This window comes from Papaver somniferum, chromosome 5, assembly GCF_003573695.1.
Source record: "Papaver somniferum cultivar HN1 chromosome 5, ASM357369v1, whole genome shotgun sequence".
Taxonomy (NCBI): Eukaryota; Viridiplantae; Streptophyta; class Magnoliopsida; order Ranunculales; family Papaveraceae; genus Papaver; species Papaver somniferum.
The window spans coordinates 130,371,647-130,385,662 of NC_039362.1; the positions used below are offsets into that span (position 1 = coordinate 130,371,647).

Here is a 14,016-nt window from a genome sequence, read left to right on the forward strand (position 1 = left end):
ATTAGTCTTAAATAAACAAGTTGGGAGCACATGCGTTGCACGCTATGTGTTATAAAATGTTCTTGTAAAAAATCAAAGTCATTTTTTTTGTTTCGACAACTCAAAATTTGATACCCTTATTGATGCTCATTGTGAAGGAAATTTAAAAAAATTTCCGGTGATATAAAATTTACAATAATCCGACGTATAATTTGAAAGATACAAAAGTTTAAATTTTTCAACTTTCTTTTTAGGAAAATGGCATCTTTTGTAAATATATGGAAATTTGACTTTTTATAGATAAGGCCCTATATTTAACATATATTACCATTAAACCAATGTGCAGACACCAAATATTTAAATACACAGAAACAATTTAGTTTCCACTGTTGCTATTAAATAGGGTGAAAATTACATGCGGATATGTATTCAATAACAGCGGGGATAGCTCAGTTGGGAGAGCGTTACACTGAAGATCTGGGGGTCGCGTGTTCGATCCACGCTCACCGCATATTTATTTTTTTTCTTCTGAGAAATTATGGTATCCACAGAGACAAAAAGTGTCTCAGATAAGTCTAGAGATAGGGATCATGGTGGTAATCTACTGATCACTATTAGGTTTTAGTTTAATGTGACAGTGCACATGTCTTTTCTCATGCAAGAGCAACAAATAAGTCTAGAGATAGGGATCATGGTGGTAATCTACTGATCACTATTAGGTTTTAGTTTAATGTGACAGTGCACATTTCTTTTCTCATGCAAGAGCAACAAAAGTATAGGAGTTCACCGCACCATACACCATGATCACTATTAGGTTTTAGTTTAACGTGACAGTGCACATTTCTTTTCTCATGCAAGAGCAACAAAAGTATTGGAGTTCACCGCACCATACACCATGACCAGAAGATAAACTTATCGGAAAACTATATCATCTATAACATTTGAGATAATAAATGTAGTTCGATGTTCGTTACAATCTTAATACTCCCTCTGTTTCAAAAAGACCGTCCTGTATTCCATTTCCCTCGGTTTCAAAATTGTGTCCAATTTTTGTTTATAGGCGTATTTTTTCAATAGCGTTTAATTTTTTATATTCATAAATGCATATTAATGGACTTAATTTAAAATATTAAAGAAATTTGTACAATTAAAGAAACAAATATATCCTTCATTCCTTTTAAAAGACAATATATTTGGCTCCAAGAATTAAATTCCCTAAAGAGTTTATACTCCATAAATAATTTCCCTTTTTTATTTCCTCTTAACAATTTTAGGCAGTTTTTAATACCTGCATTTTTATTAACATAAAATAGGTAAATAATTAGGGCTTTCTTGTATATACTCACAGAAATACTAACGATACCCCTTTATCTTTATACCCCAACATTTATCTACCTACCCCATCAGAATTATAAAATCTTCATACCCCTAAACAACAAATCTGAAATAGAAACACAAACCCATATATCTTTATCTCTCGTTCCTCCTCCCTCTGTCTGTAAATCCTCAAACCTTAATTTTTTTTTTTCTGGGATTCATTACAAAAAATAGTGGAATGAATAACTTTTGGTTTTTAAGTTCTTTTCTTTGGAAATTTAGTTTTTCATCTGGTTGATTTCTTGCTTTTGTATTAGTGGTGATTGTCTAATTGATCAAGGGAAAGTAGAGATATTGACTCAGATTCCACTTTAGATTGGAAGGAATTTATATTGATATTGATATTAATTCTAAGTTATAGTTTATCTAGCCTAATTTGAAAGACTTACGGTTTTGTATATTGCACCTTCTCTGTTTGTTAAAATGCCTCTGAAGATTTTCTTTGGAATTATGTGCATCTTGAATCACAAATTTAAGTGACATTAAAAACGGAATAGTGAACGAAAACGGATGCAATCTCGACCAGATTAAGTGTTCTCAAATATAGGTTGCAATCTCGACCAACTATTGTTGTCTGGTGATTGTTACAAGCCCACAAGTGAAGTTGATGTGTTTATTGATGGCTCATCCAGATCCATGCTCTATAATAACCTGTGAACCTTTTCCAGGTCTTCATGATATGGTTCAATCTCCAGATCTTTTGAATGGGATTCTAAGGATTGCATAGTTGATTTACACGTTCTTCCATGACATGTATTCTTATGTATCTCACAATTAATTTCGTGATTAAAATTATGTTCAATATTAGGCAGAATATATAATTTCAATTAAAATTATATTATGTATTTGGAACAAAAATTTGAATGAATTTTTTAACGAATATATAGGGATATATGTTTTTTTCGTTTATATATGGTTACATAACGAATTTTTGAGTGGGGTATTGGTATCAAAAATTTCTAATAATTCAACAATTTTCCAATGGGGGTGCCGTTAGTATTTCCTAAGGGTATATAAAGGAACGCCCAATAATTAAGGGTAGTCAAGTAAAGTATTATGGTATCCTTAATATTTTGATAAAGTCAAAGCGGACGGTCTTTTTGAAAAATAGGGAGTATATTTTTATTTTTTTACTGCAAATTTATCGGCTAATCAATATCCAGTCCACCATTTCCCTTGGTTTAGAAGGGAAAATAATGAACTGTCACCAAAATCCTACTATTAATCCCATCCCAAGGAAACAAGGGTACAACACCATATAAAAAAACTAGGAAAAACTAATATTAGCGGGTATTTTACTGTTCTAAACATAAAAAAATTTACCAGGAAACTAAGCTTCTTTAGCTTTTTCTTCAAGTACCCATCAGATGTCTTTGAGCTCCACTACAGTTGATCAGCTTCAGTCTTTTATACTTGGATTTGCCCCACAAACTTGTAAAGTTCTTGAATTTTTAAATCATTACTTTTGGATCACAAGCTCCATTCGCATATATATACTTGGATTATCAACAATAGTTAGTTTGTGAAAGTGCAACCGGTGAAAGTAAGGAAATTTCTAGTTGCACTTTCACAATCTAACTACAGCGAATAATGATAATCCTAATTCTAAGGACGCACCTCTAATTTTTTGTGTATCTTCTACAATGTAACTTACTTAAAACAATGACAAAGAAATGCAGTGCAAGCGAAAGTAAACATATAGAAAGATCTACCAACATTTTAACACAAAAAGAAACAAAACATACAGGAGGAATAAGATATCTTAACTTCGTGTTCGATTATACATGACTTGTAAAGCAGCTAATAAGACGTGTCATAAAAATAGTAAACAATGGCAAAATTAGCCCAATTGCCTATTTTTACTACTTTTACGACATGAAATATGAGCTACAAGTGAAATATCACGTCCTTTCACCAAGAGAAAAATCAATCAAGAAGATAATGCTTCTGCAAAAAAAAAAAAAAAAAAAACAAACTAAAAACCCATAAGACTCACCGCTAGCTTCTTTGGACAACAAAAAACTGAATTAGAGTTTTTAGTGATACGTAAACAAGAAGGTGAAGATATAAGAGTTATCTTAACCTAACTTTCTACTCGTCTTAGAAACCCTAGTAACCCTAGTTTTGTTCGGAAATGAGAGAGACTGAAAACAATAGATAAACGCGAGAGATTGAAAAACTGCGAAGAGGTTGTGAAAAGCAAAATGGGAAACGACTATCTTAAATAAATTTTGGGACGGAAAATAGTATACGATTTTTAATAAATAGCTGTACTTTCCAAAGATAAAGGATATGAACCGAATAATTTTAAAAGTCAGAGATTTTGGTGCCGAAAATTTACATCCTCGAGAACTATTCGGATACTCGAGTCAGAGTCAGATTTTAGCACAATTTTCTTAAACGTCTGACTCGATGGCTACATTCTCAATGGAATGTATGTGAAGATAACATGGGTTTACTCAATAAATACTTTTATTGATTTCTAAAGAGTTTAATGGATTTACAAAGTATTGTGTTGTTGGTTATATACTTTTAAAATCTCTTTCAAAGTTTATGTTACTCGTTGTAGATTGTCAAAAGGTCTTCTAAAGTTTGTGTTACTCGTTGTAAACTTGAAAATTCAAAGACTTTGCATACTTACCTATTTTTAAGACTTTGAGTGACTTTTGTGTATATATTTGCCTTGATAAAAGTCTTGCAAAACATGTAAGATTTTGGAAGACTTCCAAATTTTTTACAAAAATGTTTTTTACTCTTTTTTTTTTTTATTTCATGAATGCACAATCTATAAGACTCCTATTATAGATGAGTATAAATTATGTTATATTATGTAAAATATTTTTAAAATTTTAATTATTATGTACAAATGTATATTAATAATTATTTTAATTTATTGTTACACTTTATTGTATTTTATAGAACAAAAGAAATAATTTTAAATATGAAATAATAATAATTTATTTTAATTTAATTGAAGTTACTATAATAAACAAGCTACAATAAATTTTCTATCATGCATATTTCCATATAAAATTTGTTTTTACAACTCTTCAGGACTCTACAAAATTTTGTGGAAGTTACAACTCTGCATAACTCCACAAAAGTTTGCTTAATTCTATATAATTCTCGCAAAGTTATTAATTTTCATGACTCTTTTTAAATCTCTACAAATCTACAAATGTATTTATTGAGTAAACCCATGTAAATGTCTTATTCCACATAGGATAGACATTCATTTTCCCTAAAAGTCTTCTCCAACCCAACTTTTTAAATCAATGTGAATATGACATGGCTTAATTTTTGTTAGACATTGTCAAGGTGAATGTCAAGTTTTAGACATTTTTTTTTTGATAAGAAAATATAGGAACAATCTTAAACAAAAGACTAGATGAAGTTTAGATTTCTGTCTGAATCATCTCTAAAATTGAGTTTGTTCATCAGATGTCTAAGCTCATCATTTTTCCATCTATCCAACGTGATAGATTTGTTACAGTAAACAGCTAAGTTTGCAGTCAATGCATTGTTTTGTCTGTTAATTAAAATAAATAAAGTAGCTTTAAAGCTAAGAGGTTTGTTGTACTGGCTTCCAAAAAAAGAACTATATTTGAATCTGTTTGTTTTGGCTTTAGCATACGTTCCAATCAGCAACAGCAGCAATATTGGTTCCGAGTCGCATTGAAATTCAATGTTGTGTCCACTTAATTATGTAGCCCACTGGAAAGCAGCTTCAGCTCCATTTAGTTCAAGAAGTTCCTTGGAGTTCCATCCTGATGATTTTCCTCTTGCTTCTTTGCAATGACCTGTATCATCAACTACAGTTAGTGCCATTGCAGAATCACAGATATCAGTCATCATTGATATTGCTATGTTTATTCTATATCTCATGAAACCAGGGTAGTGCCAAGTAGTCAATTTGGTTATATGTAGATTCTGGTCTTTGAGTGGATCATGGTACAAACTTTATATGATATTGTAATGCTTACTGTTGATTGACAAATAGGAGTTTATGTACATGACAATTGTTATGGCAGTCTGCCAACTATTTTGGTCCTTCTTATTTAGAACTTTGTTACATCTGGCCTTCCAAATATGCCAAGATATAGTGATGCAAAGCTCTTCCCAACTCATATCAGTGCCATCTTTTTCGGTATTGATAAACCAATTGTTCATCCAATCATGACATCAATTGCATTACCTCTAACATATGGAATACTGAAATTTAGATGGTTCCAAACTTGAGTGACAAAATTACATTCAAGAAACATATATGTCATTGTTCCGTTGTGTTCACTGCATAACTGACAAGTTTTATTTATGTTTGGTAAGATAGCAACTACTCGCATACTATTTGGAAGTATGAAATTTGCTAATTTCCACACAAACATCTTAATTGATGGTGAAACTTTCAAATTCCATATTCTTGTCTAGTTTCTTCCATCTGTTTCGTAATTATTTAGATTTTTATAGAGAGATTTTACCGTGAATTTGCCATTGCTGGTTAAGTTCCAGACAGCTTTGTCTTCCCTGTTGTCAACTGGTATTGGAATTTGTTGGATTTTTGTGACTGTATCTAAGTCGAAACATCTTCTGAGTTTGTTATTATCCCATGTCTGGTTTGGATTGATGAGATCTTTGACATAGTTTATATTCTCAGTGTTATTATTAGGATTTAGTATTGGTGGTTTTACCCCTGGAATCCAATAGTCGGGCCAAATGTTAATTTTGTCTCCTTTTCCAATATTCCAGAAGCAGTTCTTTTGAATTTGTTCTATGCCACTTTTTATTCCTTTCCAAACCCAGCTATCTGAGTATTTATCCTTTGTGTCTAAATGCATTACGTCAGTGTTTGGGAAGTATCTAGCTTTGAAGATTGATCCACAAAGGGAATCCGGGTTTTCTTCAAGACACCAACCCATTTTTGCTATCATAGCCGAGTTGAAATGTTGAAAAGTTTTATACATTCACCTTGACAATGTCAACCTATCCTAGTAAGATTTTGCTTCCTAAAATTAATTCCAATATATTAAATAGCCCTCTTTAGGTGTAATAAAATGTACTCCCTCCGTTCCTTTTTAATAGGCTGGTTTTGTTTTTAGAGAAATTTAAGGAAATTAAGGAACTAATCATTGAAAGTGGTCCTCATGACACTTGTCAATAAAAAAAGTGAAGTGAAATGGTCCCCATGACACTTGTCAGTAAAGAAGTAAAGTGAAATGGTCCACATGACACTTGTCATCAAAAGAAGTTAATAAAAAAGTGGTCCCAAAAAATCAAAGTAACATTTGACTTTCCCAATTAGGAGACCGGCCTATTTTTTTGAAACATTTATTTATAGAAACCAGCCTATTAAAAAGGAACGGAGGGAGTAAAATTTACTAAAAATAAAAAATGCATTTACTCCCCCTGTTTCTGAAAGACCTTCCTCTATTCCTTTTTCGTCAGTTTCAAAATTGTGTTCAACTTCTGTTTATAGTCATACTTTTTCAATGAACTCTCTAATATACCCTTGAATTCTTTATAATCATAAATCCATTTTTAACGTGACCCAATCTAAAATATTAAAGAAATTAGTATAATTGAGGAAACAAATATATCATTCATTCCTTTTAAGAAAATATACACTTAACTCTAAAAAATAAATTCCTTATAAAGTTTATACTTCATACATTCGATATCTTTTAAATTTTACTTTTATATTTCGTATTTATAATTCTCACAACAATTTTGGATAGTCTTTATTACTAGCATTTTTATTAAAATAAAATAGGTAAGTAACTAAGGGTAGTCAAGTAAAATAGTATGGTCTCCTTAATATTCTGAGAAAGTCAAAGCGGACTATCTTTGTGAAATGGAGGGAGTAATTTATAAAAAATCACCAACAACACCATTGGAGATGAAATGTTTTTTCCTCCTAAATTTAAGGAAAAATTGGAATGAGAATGTCCTGTTTTGGTTGCCACCTAGGAAACACACGCAACCACCATTGAAGAAGCGCTAAACATCTCATAAATACTGATAGTGATTTTGTGAGTGAGAATTGTGAAGGCTAAAAATTATGGAAATGTCCCACAAAATAATGATTCATATCGGGTAAACAAAAACAGGGTACTGCACAGAGTTCCCTACTTAGTTTTGTTGTGTTTGGTAGAAAATCCTTTGTATGTTTATATTGAATCACTTCTTAATGGGATTGATAATGAGCAAAAATAAAAACCAGGAATGCAATCTATTCTTCTTTTTTTTTGTTTGAATAATGGAATGACTGGAATCTGATCTTCAGTTTAAATTATATAAATCGAGGTCAACAACTTCCATTACAAGAATCAGGCAGTGCATGCTGAAGTATTGCCAAATTATATTCCCCAAGTTTCACGTCATGTTTCAGTTCTCCGACGTCGATCGAAACCCATAAAACTGTTTTCGTTAACCCTTTTTAGTTTACCTTACAGGACAAAGGTGCGTCAAAACCTTACTGGACAAAGTTGTGTCAAATTAGCCTAGGTAAACAGGGTTCAGAGGCTTTTAAAATTTAATCCCACTCAGTTATCCAACAAGCGCGGGGATAGCTCAGTTGGGAGAGCGTCAGACTGAAGATCTGAAGGTCGCGTGTTCGATCCACGCTCACCGCATATTTATTCATTTTTTTTTTTTGGGGAACCTTCAAGACTTCGCAGTTTAGCAACCAAATAGTTATGCTAAGTATTGAAAAGGATCAATAGTGACGCTTAGACACAATCGACTAAATATGCAACCTTGACCAAGTGTTTTACACTTTTATATACAGTCTATAATTATACAATTATAGATCATACAACTAGGGTAGCCTATATCAAATGGATCTAAACAAAATACTGCATGGTGTAAATTTTGGGTCCAACTACAGGAACCTCTCAGTTTCACGATCCTCCGCAAATAGGTTTCTTGGTAAAGGCCATTTGATTTCTTTTCTCAAGGGTTTCCTATTCTTGTAGATACCATCTGTTTCATGCATCTTCAGAAATAAACACCACCATCTGGACTTCTACAGATGTGTTGTTATCGCTTGTAGACATATCTTGAGAGGAATCAAGAAATTCAAGATGTTGGGCCAATTCATCATACCATGACTTAAATGCCATGTGACATACTTCAGACAAGTTGAAGAATTTCCATTTCTATTGGTTATATACATGTTGGCATGTTGGTGTTTTTTTATCTGATCTGATGTAACAAAGAAACTTTAGAATATTATAGTGGTATGTTTATACATAGCGTTGGACTTGGACCCATTCCATTAGAGATCTGGTTACTTGCAGGAGATGAAACAATGATCAGTATGCACAATCATGATCATGATCATGAGCATGTGATAGGTTTCAACAATATCTATGGGAGAAGAAGAGAATCAAACATAGTCAATTTAAGGGGGAACCGTTATGGCATATATATAGATCCTATCATGGACGGTGCTTGGTTGAGCCAACATGCATTCGACAACTTTTGTCACAAAAATCATCGCAAAAATCATATGGGTCTTTGTAAAGGTGTAACTGGTGATGCCGGTACATTTATGGCCCATCATATTAGCTTGGTTAAAATTTAGAGTTTTAGTCTTTCTAGATATCACACGGCACAATATATGATCTTGGCCAAGCACAGTACGATCGGATGTCATGTTAATCATCACATTTGGCGTTACTAAGCATGTCGACATGCACACCGAGGAAAACACACCACGTTAAGAAAGTGCAGACACTGATAGACATAAAATTACGCCGGACTTTCTAGGACTGCCAAGGTCTCAGCTGGTGCATGCATGATACCTTTGTTGGCTATTGAACTGGTTTGTGGTTGTAAACATGGTTTTTACGTATAATGCAGACGTTTGTAACATCACTCTGGTTTTAATCATTCGTTATTTTTTCTTAACTAAGCAAACAACTCTAATATGTATTGTGTCGTGTTCCACCGTGATGATGCACTTTACCCTCTGCAATTATCTTTTTATTTTGAGAACAAAAATTAACCCAGATATGGCGATTGCTTACTCATTGTCTGCAAAATTATGGGCTGACATGAAGACATCACGTGTTATGCAGGAACTTGTTACTGTGGTCAAAAGTGTTGCGCACGAACTTAGCTGATTGGTCAACCTGACTGACTACTTAAGTAAGGGTTTCTCTGACTACTTAAGTAAGGGTTTAGAAATAATAAACTAACACTAATGAAGATTACAGAGGTGATGTTTGGGTTTCTATTGTTGTTTTCTCTGTAACATTCTGTTTTCAAGTACAAAATCCAAGTTTCAGTTCAGTTCAAATATAATAGTACTAGACATCTTTTCAGTTTGGCAACAATGTGGTGCATCAATTATTATAAAATGATTGAGAAGAAAATGTGTGACAAGACACAAATGTGGTTGACTGATTAGAGTGTTTTAACGACAGTGGGACTGGGGACTAATGTCTTCTGAGTCACATTTGATTTTGGCTTATCCTATTGGATATTGGCTGCATTTTTCAAACCTGCGTTTTGTCGAGGATTTTGATTTCTTTTTGTTCTTTTCTTTTCGAGAATATAAATTATACAAATATCCTACACACATTAGATAATTACACATTTAAACCTTCGATATGAAAGGGTAAAGGATCGAATTCTTGCCCATCGTCAACCAAAAAAACCCTAACGGGGAGTATCAGTTTACCAAAGAGGATATTAAAATCCATATACGACACAGAAAAAATGAGAGCAATTCATTGGACTAAGTAATGATTCCTATAAAACTCCATTCTTGCTTAAACCAGACATTTGATTTAAACGACACTATGAAAGAGTTTATTTCTATTATTTTATTTTTTATTTTTTATTTCCTAGTTAAATATTCATTAATTACTTTTTTCTTTTTTCGGTGTTATTCGGTAAAACTTTTACTAACTCATTACTTTTATAATTAACGAAAATTATTAACTCAACTACCATGTTCTAACCATTGTACGAATCAAAGTGGATTTTCATGGCCAATAATCAGGGTGGAGGGTTAAACGGCATATAAGTACATCTGCCCCCATATATTATACGTACTTTTATACCAAATCTTCTGATTAAGCTTTTCAGTCTTAATTATTTTGATTTCATAAAGTAGGATTTTTATTTGTCTCCTCCCACCTTCGATCTTGACTCCGCAACGCGTCGATGACATTCAGTTATGGTTATGGATGGCTTCTCCTCCCACTTGGTCCGGGGCCAAGGAACAAATAAAATCATGACCCTCATTTTCATATCATTATTTCCGGCCCTAGAATTTAAGTGGAGATTTTGTTTGCTATCGCCTATTTCATTTTCATGCTCGACATGGTGACCCTCTCTATGTTTTATTGCTACACAAACTACATACAACCCTCGTGAACTCGATATAGCCGACTTGGCCATGTCAGGCCACATCATTTAGTTGGACCCAACTGAGATCGACAGCCACGTGGACGTGCCCTTTTGAAGGAGAACAAGCACCCATGTCAGACAAAGTTGGTTAGGTCAAGTTAATGGCAACATGGGATAGTTGGGAGACCAGAAGGTGTGTTAGTTCCACTACTTGATTTAGGTGCAAACAGAAAGCGTTTCAGTGTTGCCTCAGTGTTGTATGAGTGTTGCAAATGTGGCCTGGTTTTGTCGCTTGGCTATTCAATTCCCACAACTACATCCTGACCAATCAACAACAACAGCAACAGCAACGGTACGCGTATCCAGCTCCCTTAGTTCTTTCCATGCAGTGGATTTGAACTAAGAACATATAGAAATATGTAAATGGGTACGTAGTACTGGTCATGAACATAACATGCAAACGGGTTACATGAGTTTCTCTGTTGCCCCCACAATGATGCTGATAAAACTACACCCTGAGTTTTGAAGCAGAGGAACCACAAAAATATAAGAAATCCCCAAAGAATTTCCACATGCTTTGTCTGTTCACTTCTCTACGGCTCAACAGTATTCATTTGGACCCTAGCCTTTGATTTTTAAACGACTCTTGTTTAACTAGAAACAAACGCGTAGTCAAACTTATCATCATCATCATCTATATTATATTGCTACCAAATTTCATTCTCAACAAATTGCGCCCCTAAAAAGAAATATAAAGTAATGAAACAATATAACTGATTAGCTTGATTTGGTGAATTATGATTGATGGGTAAAGCTATAAAAACCCTGACTGAAAAGAAAAACTGTTCACAGACACCTCAACTCAAGACCTGGAAATAGAAGCATGACTGCATGAGTATATATGTATGTTATGCATCCATGCTCTGCATTGCAGAATTTGCAGGACAGGACCACATTTTTAATAGTTTATGAAGAAGAGAAGTGCATGATTGCATGTATGCTATCCTTTGGCCTTTGCACGCTCCATTGTATAACAAGGCACATTCTGAGCTAACATTGTATGCGTGGTTGTTGTACCAAGTTAGGCCAAAACACTTATAGCTAGGAGATAGTTTTGGTTTAAGGTAGTTCAAAAACCAAAGAGTTAGCCAGCTAGCAAAATAAACATAAACATTGGTTCACTCACAACCCTATCATAGGTGGTATAAAATGAGACAAAACACAGCTCAGTTATCTTAGTACCACCATATTTTCATGGGATTCATCCTAAATTCCTAATAACCAAAATATTTTCATCCTTTTAAGATTCAATCTATCAATCCATTCAATTCCCCTAACATGGGGCCAAGAAGGGGAACATAATTCCTTAATGAGTGGGCCAAGTTATGAATATACAAGAAAAAAAGTAAATCAACCATTTTTTCAACTCAAATTTAGAATCTGTCAAAATTTTATTTTTATTACCATTTAAATTAAATTTTATCTATTTTTTCTTAGAAAGGTGGGTGTACTTTCTATACTTATTTATACTCAAAAAGAATCACTTGTTATGTCATACACAATCCCAAAACCCCTTCCGCTCAAGACACTCCCATCTCCTAAAAGTTCAAAGATCTCAATTATCATATACTTTCTTGATCATTATAAGTGTTTTTAGCAGATCACATAGATTCTTGCAAAATAATGAGAACTTGTTTACCATTCTCTGTTCTTTTCTTCTGCTTTCTCCTTCTTCTTGTTGATGTTCAAGGTATGTACACTAATGATGATAACTTAATTTGTAGAAACATTCTCTTTGAAGTTATGTTTTGGTTACTGAATTCTTGTTGTTCTTTTTTTGTTATTTGAAGGAATTCGTTTGGAGAAAGAGGTAGTCCAACAATATTCACTTGTGAACCAAAGAATTCAGGTTGGTTACTAGATATATATATATATACTTGGCTGAATTTCATTTTGTTAGATTTTTGTTCTATTTTGAAGTCCTTAGAGGGAACTAATGGAGGATTTAATTTTTGTTGGAAATGCAGGAAGAACAGAAGAGTAAATTGATGGAAGTTGATGAAGAAATAGTGATTATATGCAGAGATGGCCATTGTTTATCATCATCATCAGGTACTGCAAAGGAGAGAAGATCATCCTCATCATTATCTAGAGTAGTAGCTAATAAGACCACTAAGAGATCAATCATCATTCATCACAGGCTACCAATGATCCATGAAGATTATTACGGACCTAGAAATCACATACCTAAACACCATTAAAATCCCGTTCATAATTTAGCTAGGACAGTTTTGATTAATAAGAGAGAAATGGGTCACAGATTAACAAGACCATTTACGAAAAATCACTAATGTACGGTGCATGGTGACCATGTATAACACGAGACATATTGTCTCCATTATTATTATAGTCCAAGTTTTTTTTTTTTTTTTTAATTATTTGTCTTATTAACTTCAAATATTGTTAGTACTTGATTAACACTTAATTCATTTGAAGTTTCATGCAAAACCCATAATCTAAACGATCAAACTCAATATTACTATTGCAGGTATGAGAACAAGAAAACTTTTAACAAAGACAGCAACAACAACATCCCCAACTCCGACTACTAAAGTTGGTTCAAAGCCAAGCAAAAAAAGGAGCGGAAAACTGCATGAAAACAAAGAGAAGGTTGATTCTATCAAAGCATCATCACATATTCCGGCTGAGCATGGGGAGGATGTTGGTGCGGCGCATTACCCTGATATCATCGATATAGCTGGGATGGATTACACAACAGCCAGGAGAAAACCACCAATTCATAACTAAAAGCCCGAGTGTTTTTTGTTTTTTTTGTTTGTTTGAGGTGTGGGATATGTGTAAACCAAAGGAAAAAGAAACTATAATTAGGAAAGAATTAAAAGGGTTTGATACATAAATGAAGCTGTGAACAGCATTGCAGAAAATGCTGCAGTTTCTTAGGGTTAGGGTCTGATTTTTGTACAGAGAAAGTACATTTTTCTGATTAATATTTATATATCTCTATATTGAAAATTATCTGTTTGTATACAGTATTAGTGCACGATCACTTTCTGGGGATTCAGTATTAACTAGTAGTATTAATTCACTTTCTGCAATGTTATGGGAGCTAGCTGGTAAATCAGTTTCGAACTTCAGTTTAATGTCAATTTTTTAATTAAAAATTAACTAATGACTGTGGCTTTAAGGGGCAGATGGTATGTTTTTTTGAAGCATCAAAGAGTTCATTCTACTCTAACACACAGTCTAGCTAGAATTTATTAGAAAGAATATAAAAGAATTCGA

The 14,016-nt window shown here is 33.2% G+C and overlaps 1 protein-coding gene and 2 non-coding genes across 3 annotated transcripts; all 3 read left to right on the top strand.

Annotated features, from left to right (window-relative positions):
* The first annotated feature begins 417 nt into the window (after positions 1–417).
* TRNAF-GAA lies at positions 418–490 on the top strand. Its single transcript has one exon. It is a non-coding gene; the product is annotated as a tRNA-Phe (tRNA).
* A 7,422-nt stretch (positions 491–7,912) lies between these two features.
* TRNAF-GAA lies at positions 7,913–7,985 on the top strand. The gene has a single exon. It is a non-coding gene; the product is annotated as a tRNA-Phe (tRNA).
* A 4,271-nt stretch (positions 7,986–12,256) lies between these two features.
* LOC113277806 lies at positions 12,257–13,774 on the top strand. Its single transcript, XM_026526801.1, has 4 exons — positions 12,257–12,463; positions 12,564–12,622; positions 12,741–12,825; positions 13,262–13,774. The coding sequence occupies exons 1-4, from the start codon at positions 12,397–12,399 to the stop codon at positions 13,519–13,521; spliced, it is 471 nt and encodes a 156-aa protein (XP_026382586.1). The 5' UTR covers positions 12,257–12,396; the 3' UTR covers positions 13,522–13,774.
* Positions 13,775–14,016: the final 242 nt, after the last annotated feature.

Coding starts and splice junctions, on each gene's coding strand:
- LOC113277806 (XM_026526801.1), top strand. CDS start 12,397: ATGAGAACTTGTTTACCATTCTCTGTTCTTTTCTTCTGCTTTCTCCTT. Junction 12,623..12,740: donor TTGTGAACCAAAGAATTCAG/GTTGGTTACTAG, acceptor TTGGAAATGCAG/GAAGAACAGAAGAGTAAATT. Junction 12,826..13,261: donor TTGTTTATCATCATCATCAG/GTACTGCAAAGG, acceptor TTACTATTGCAG/GTATGAGAACAAGAAAACTT.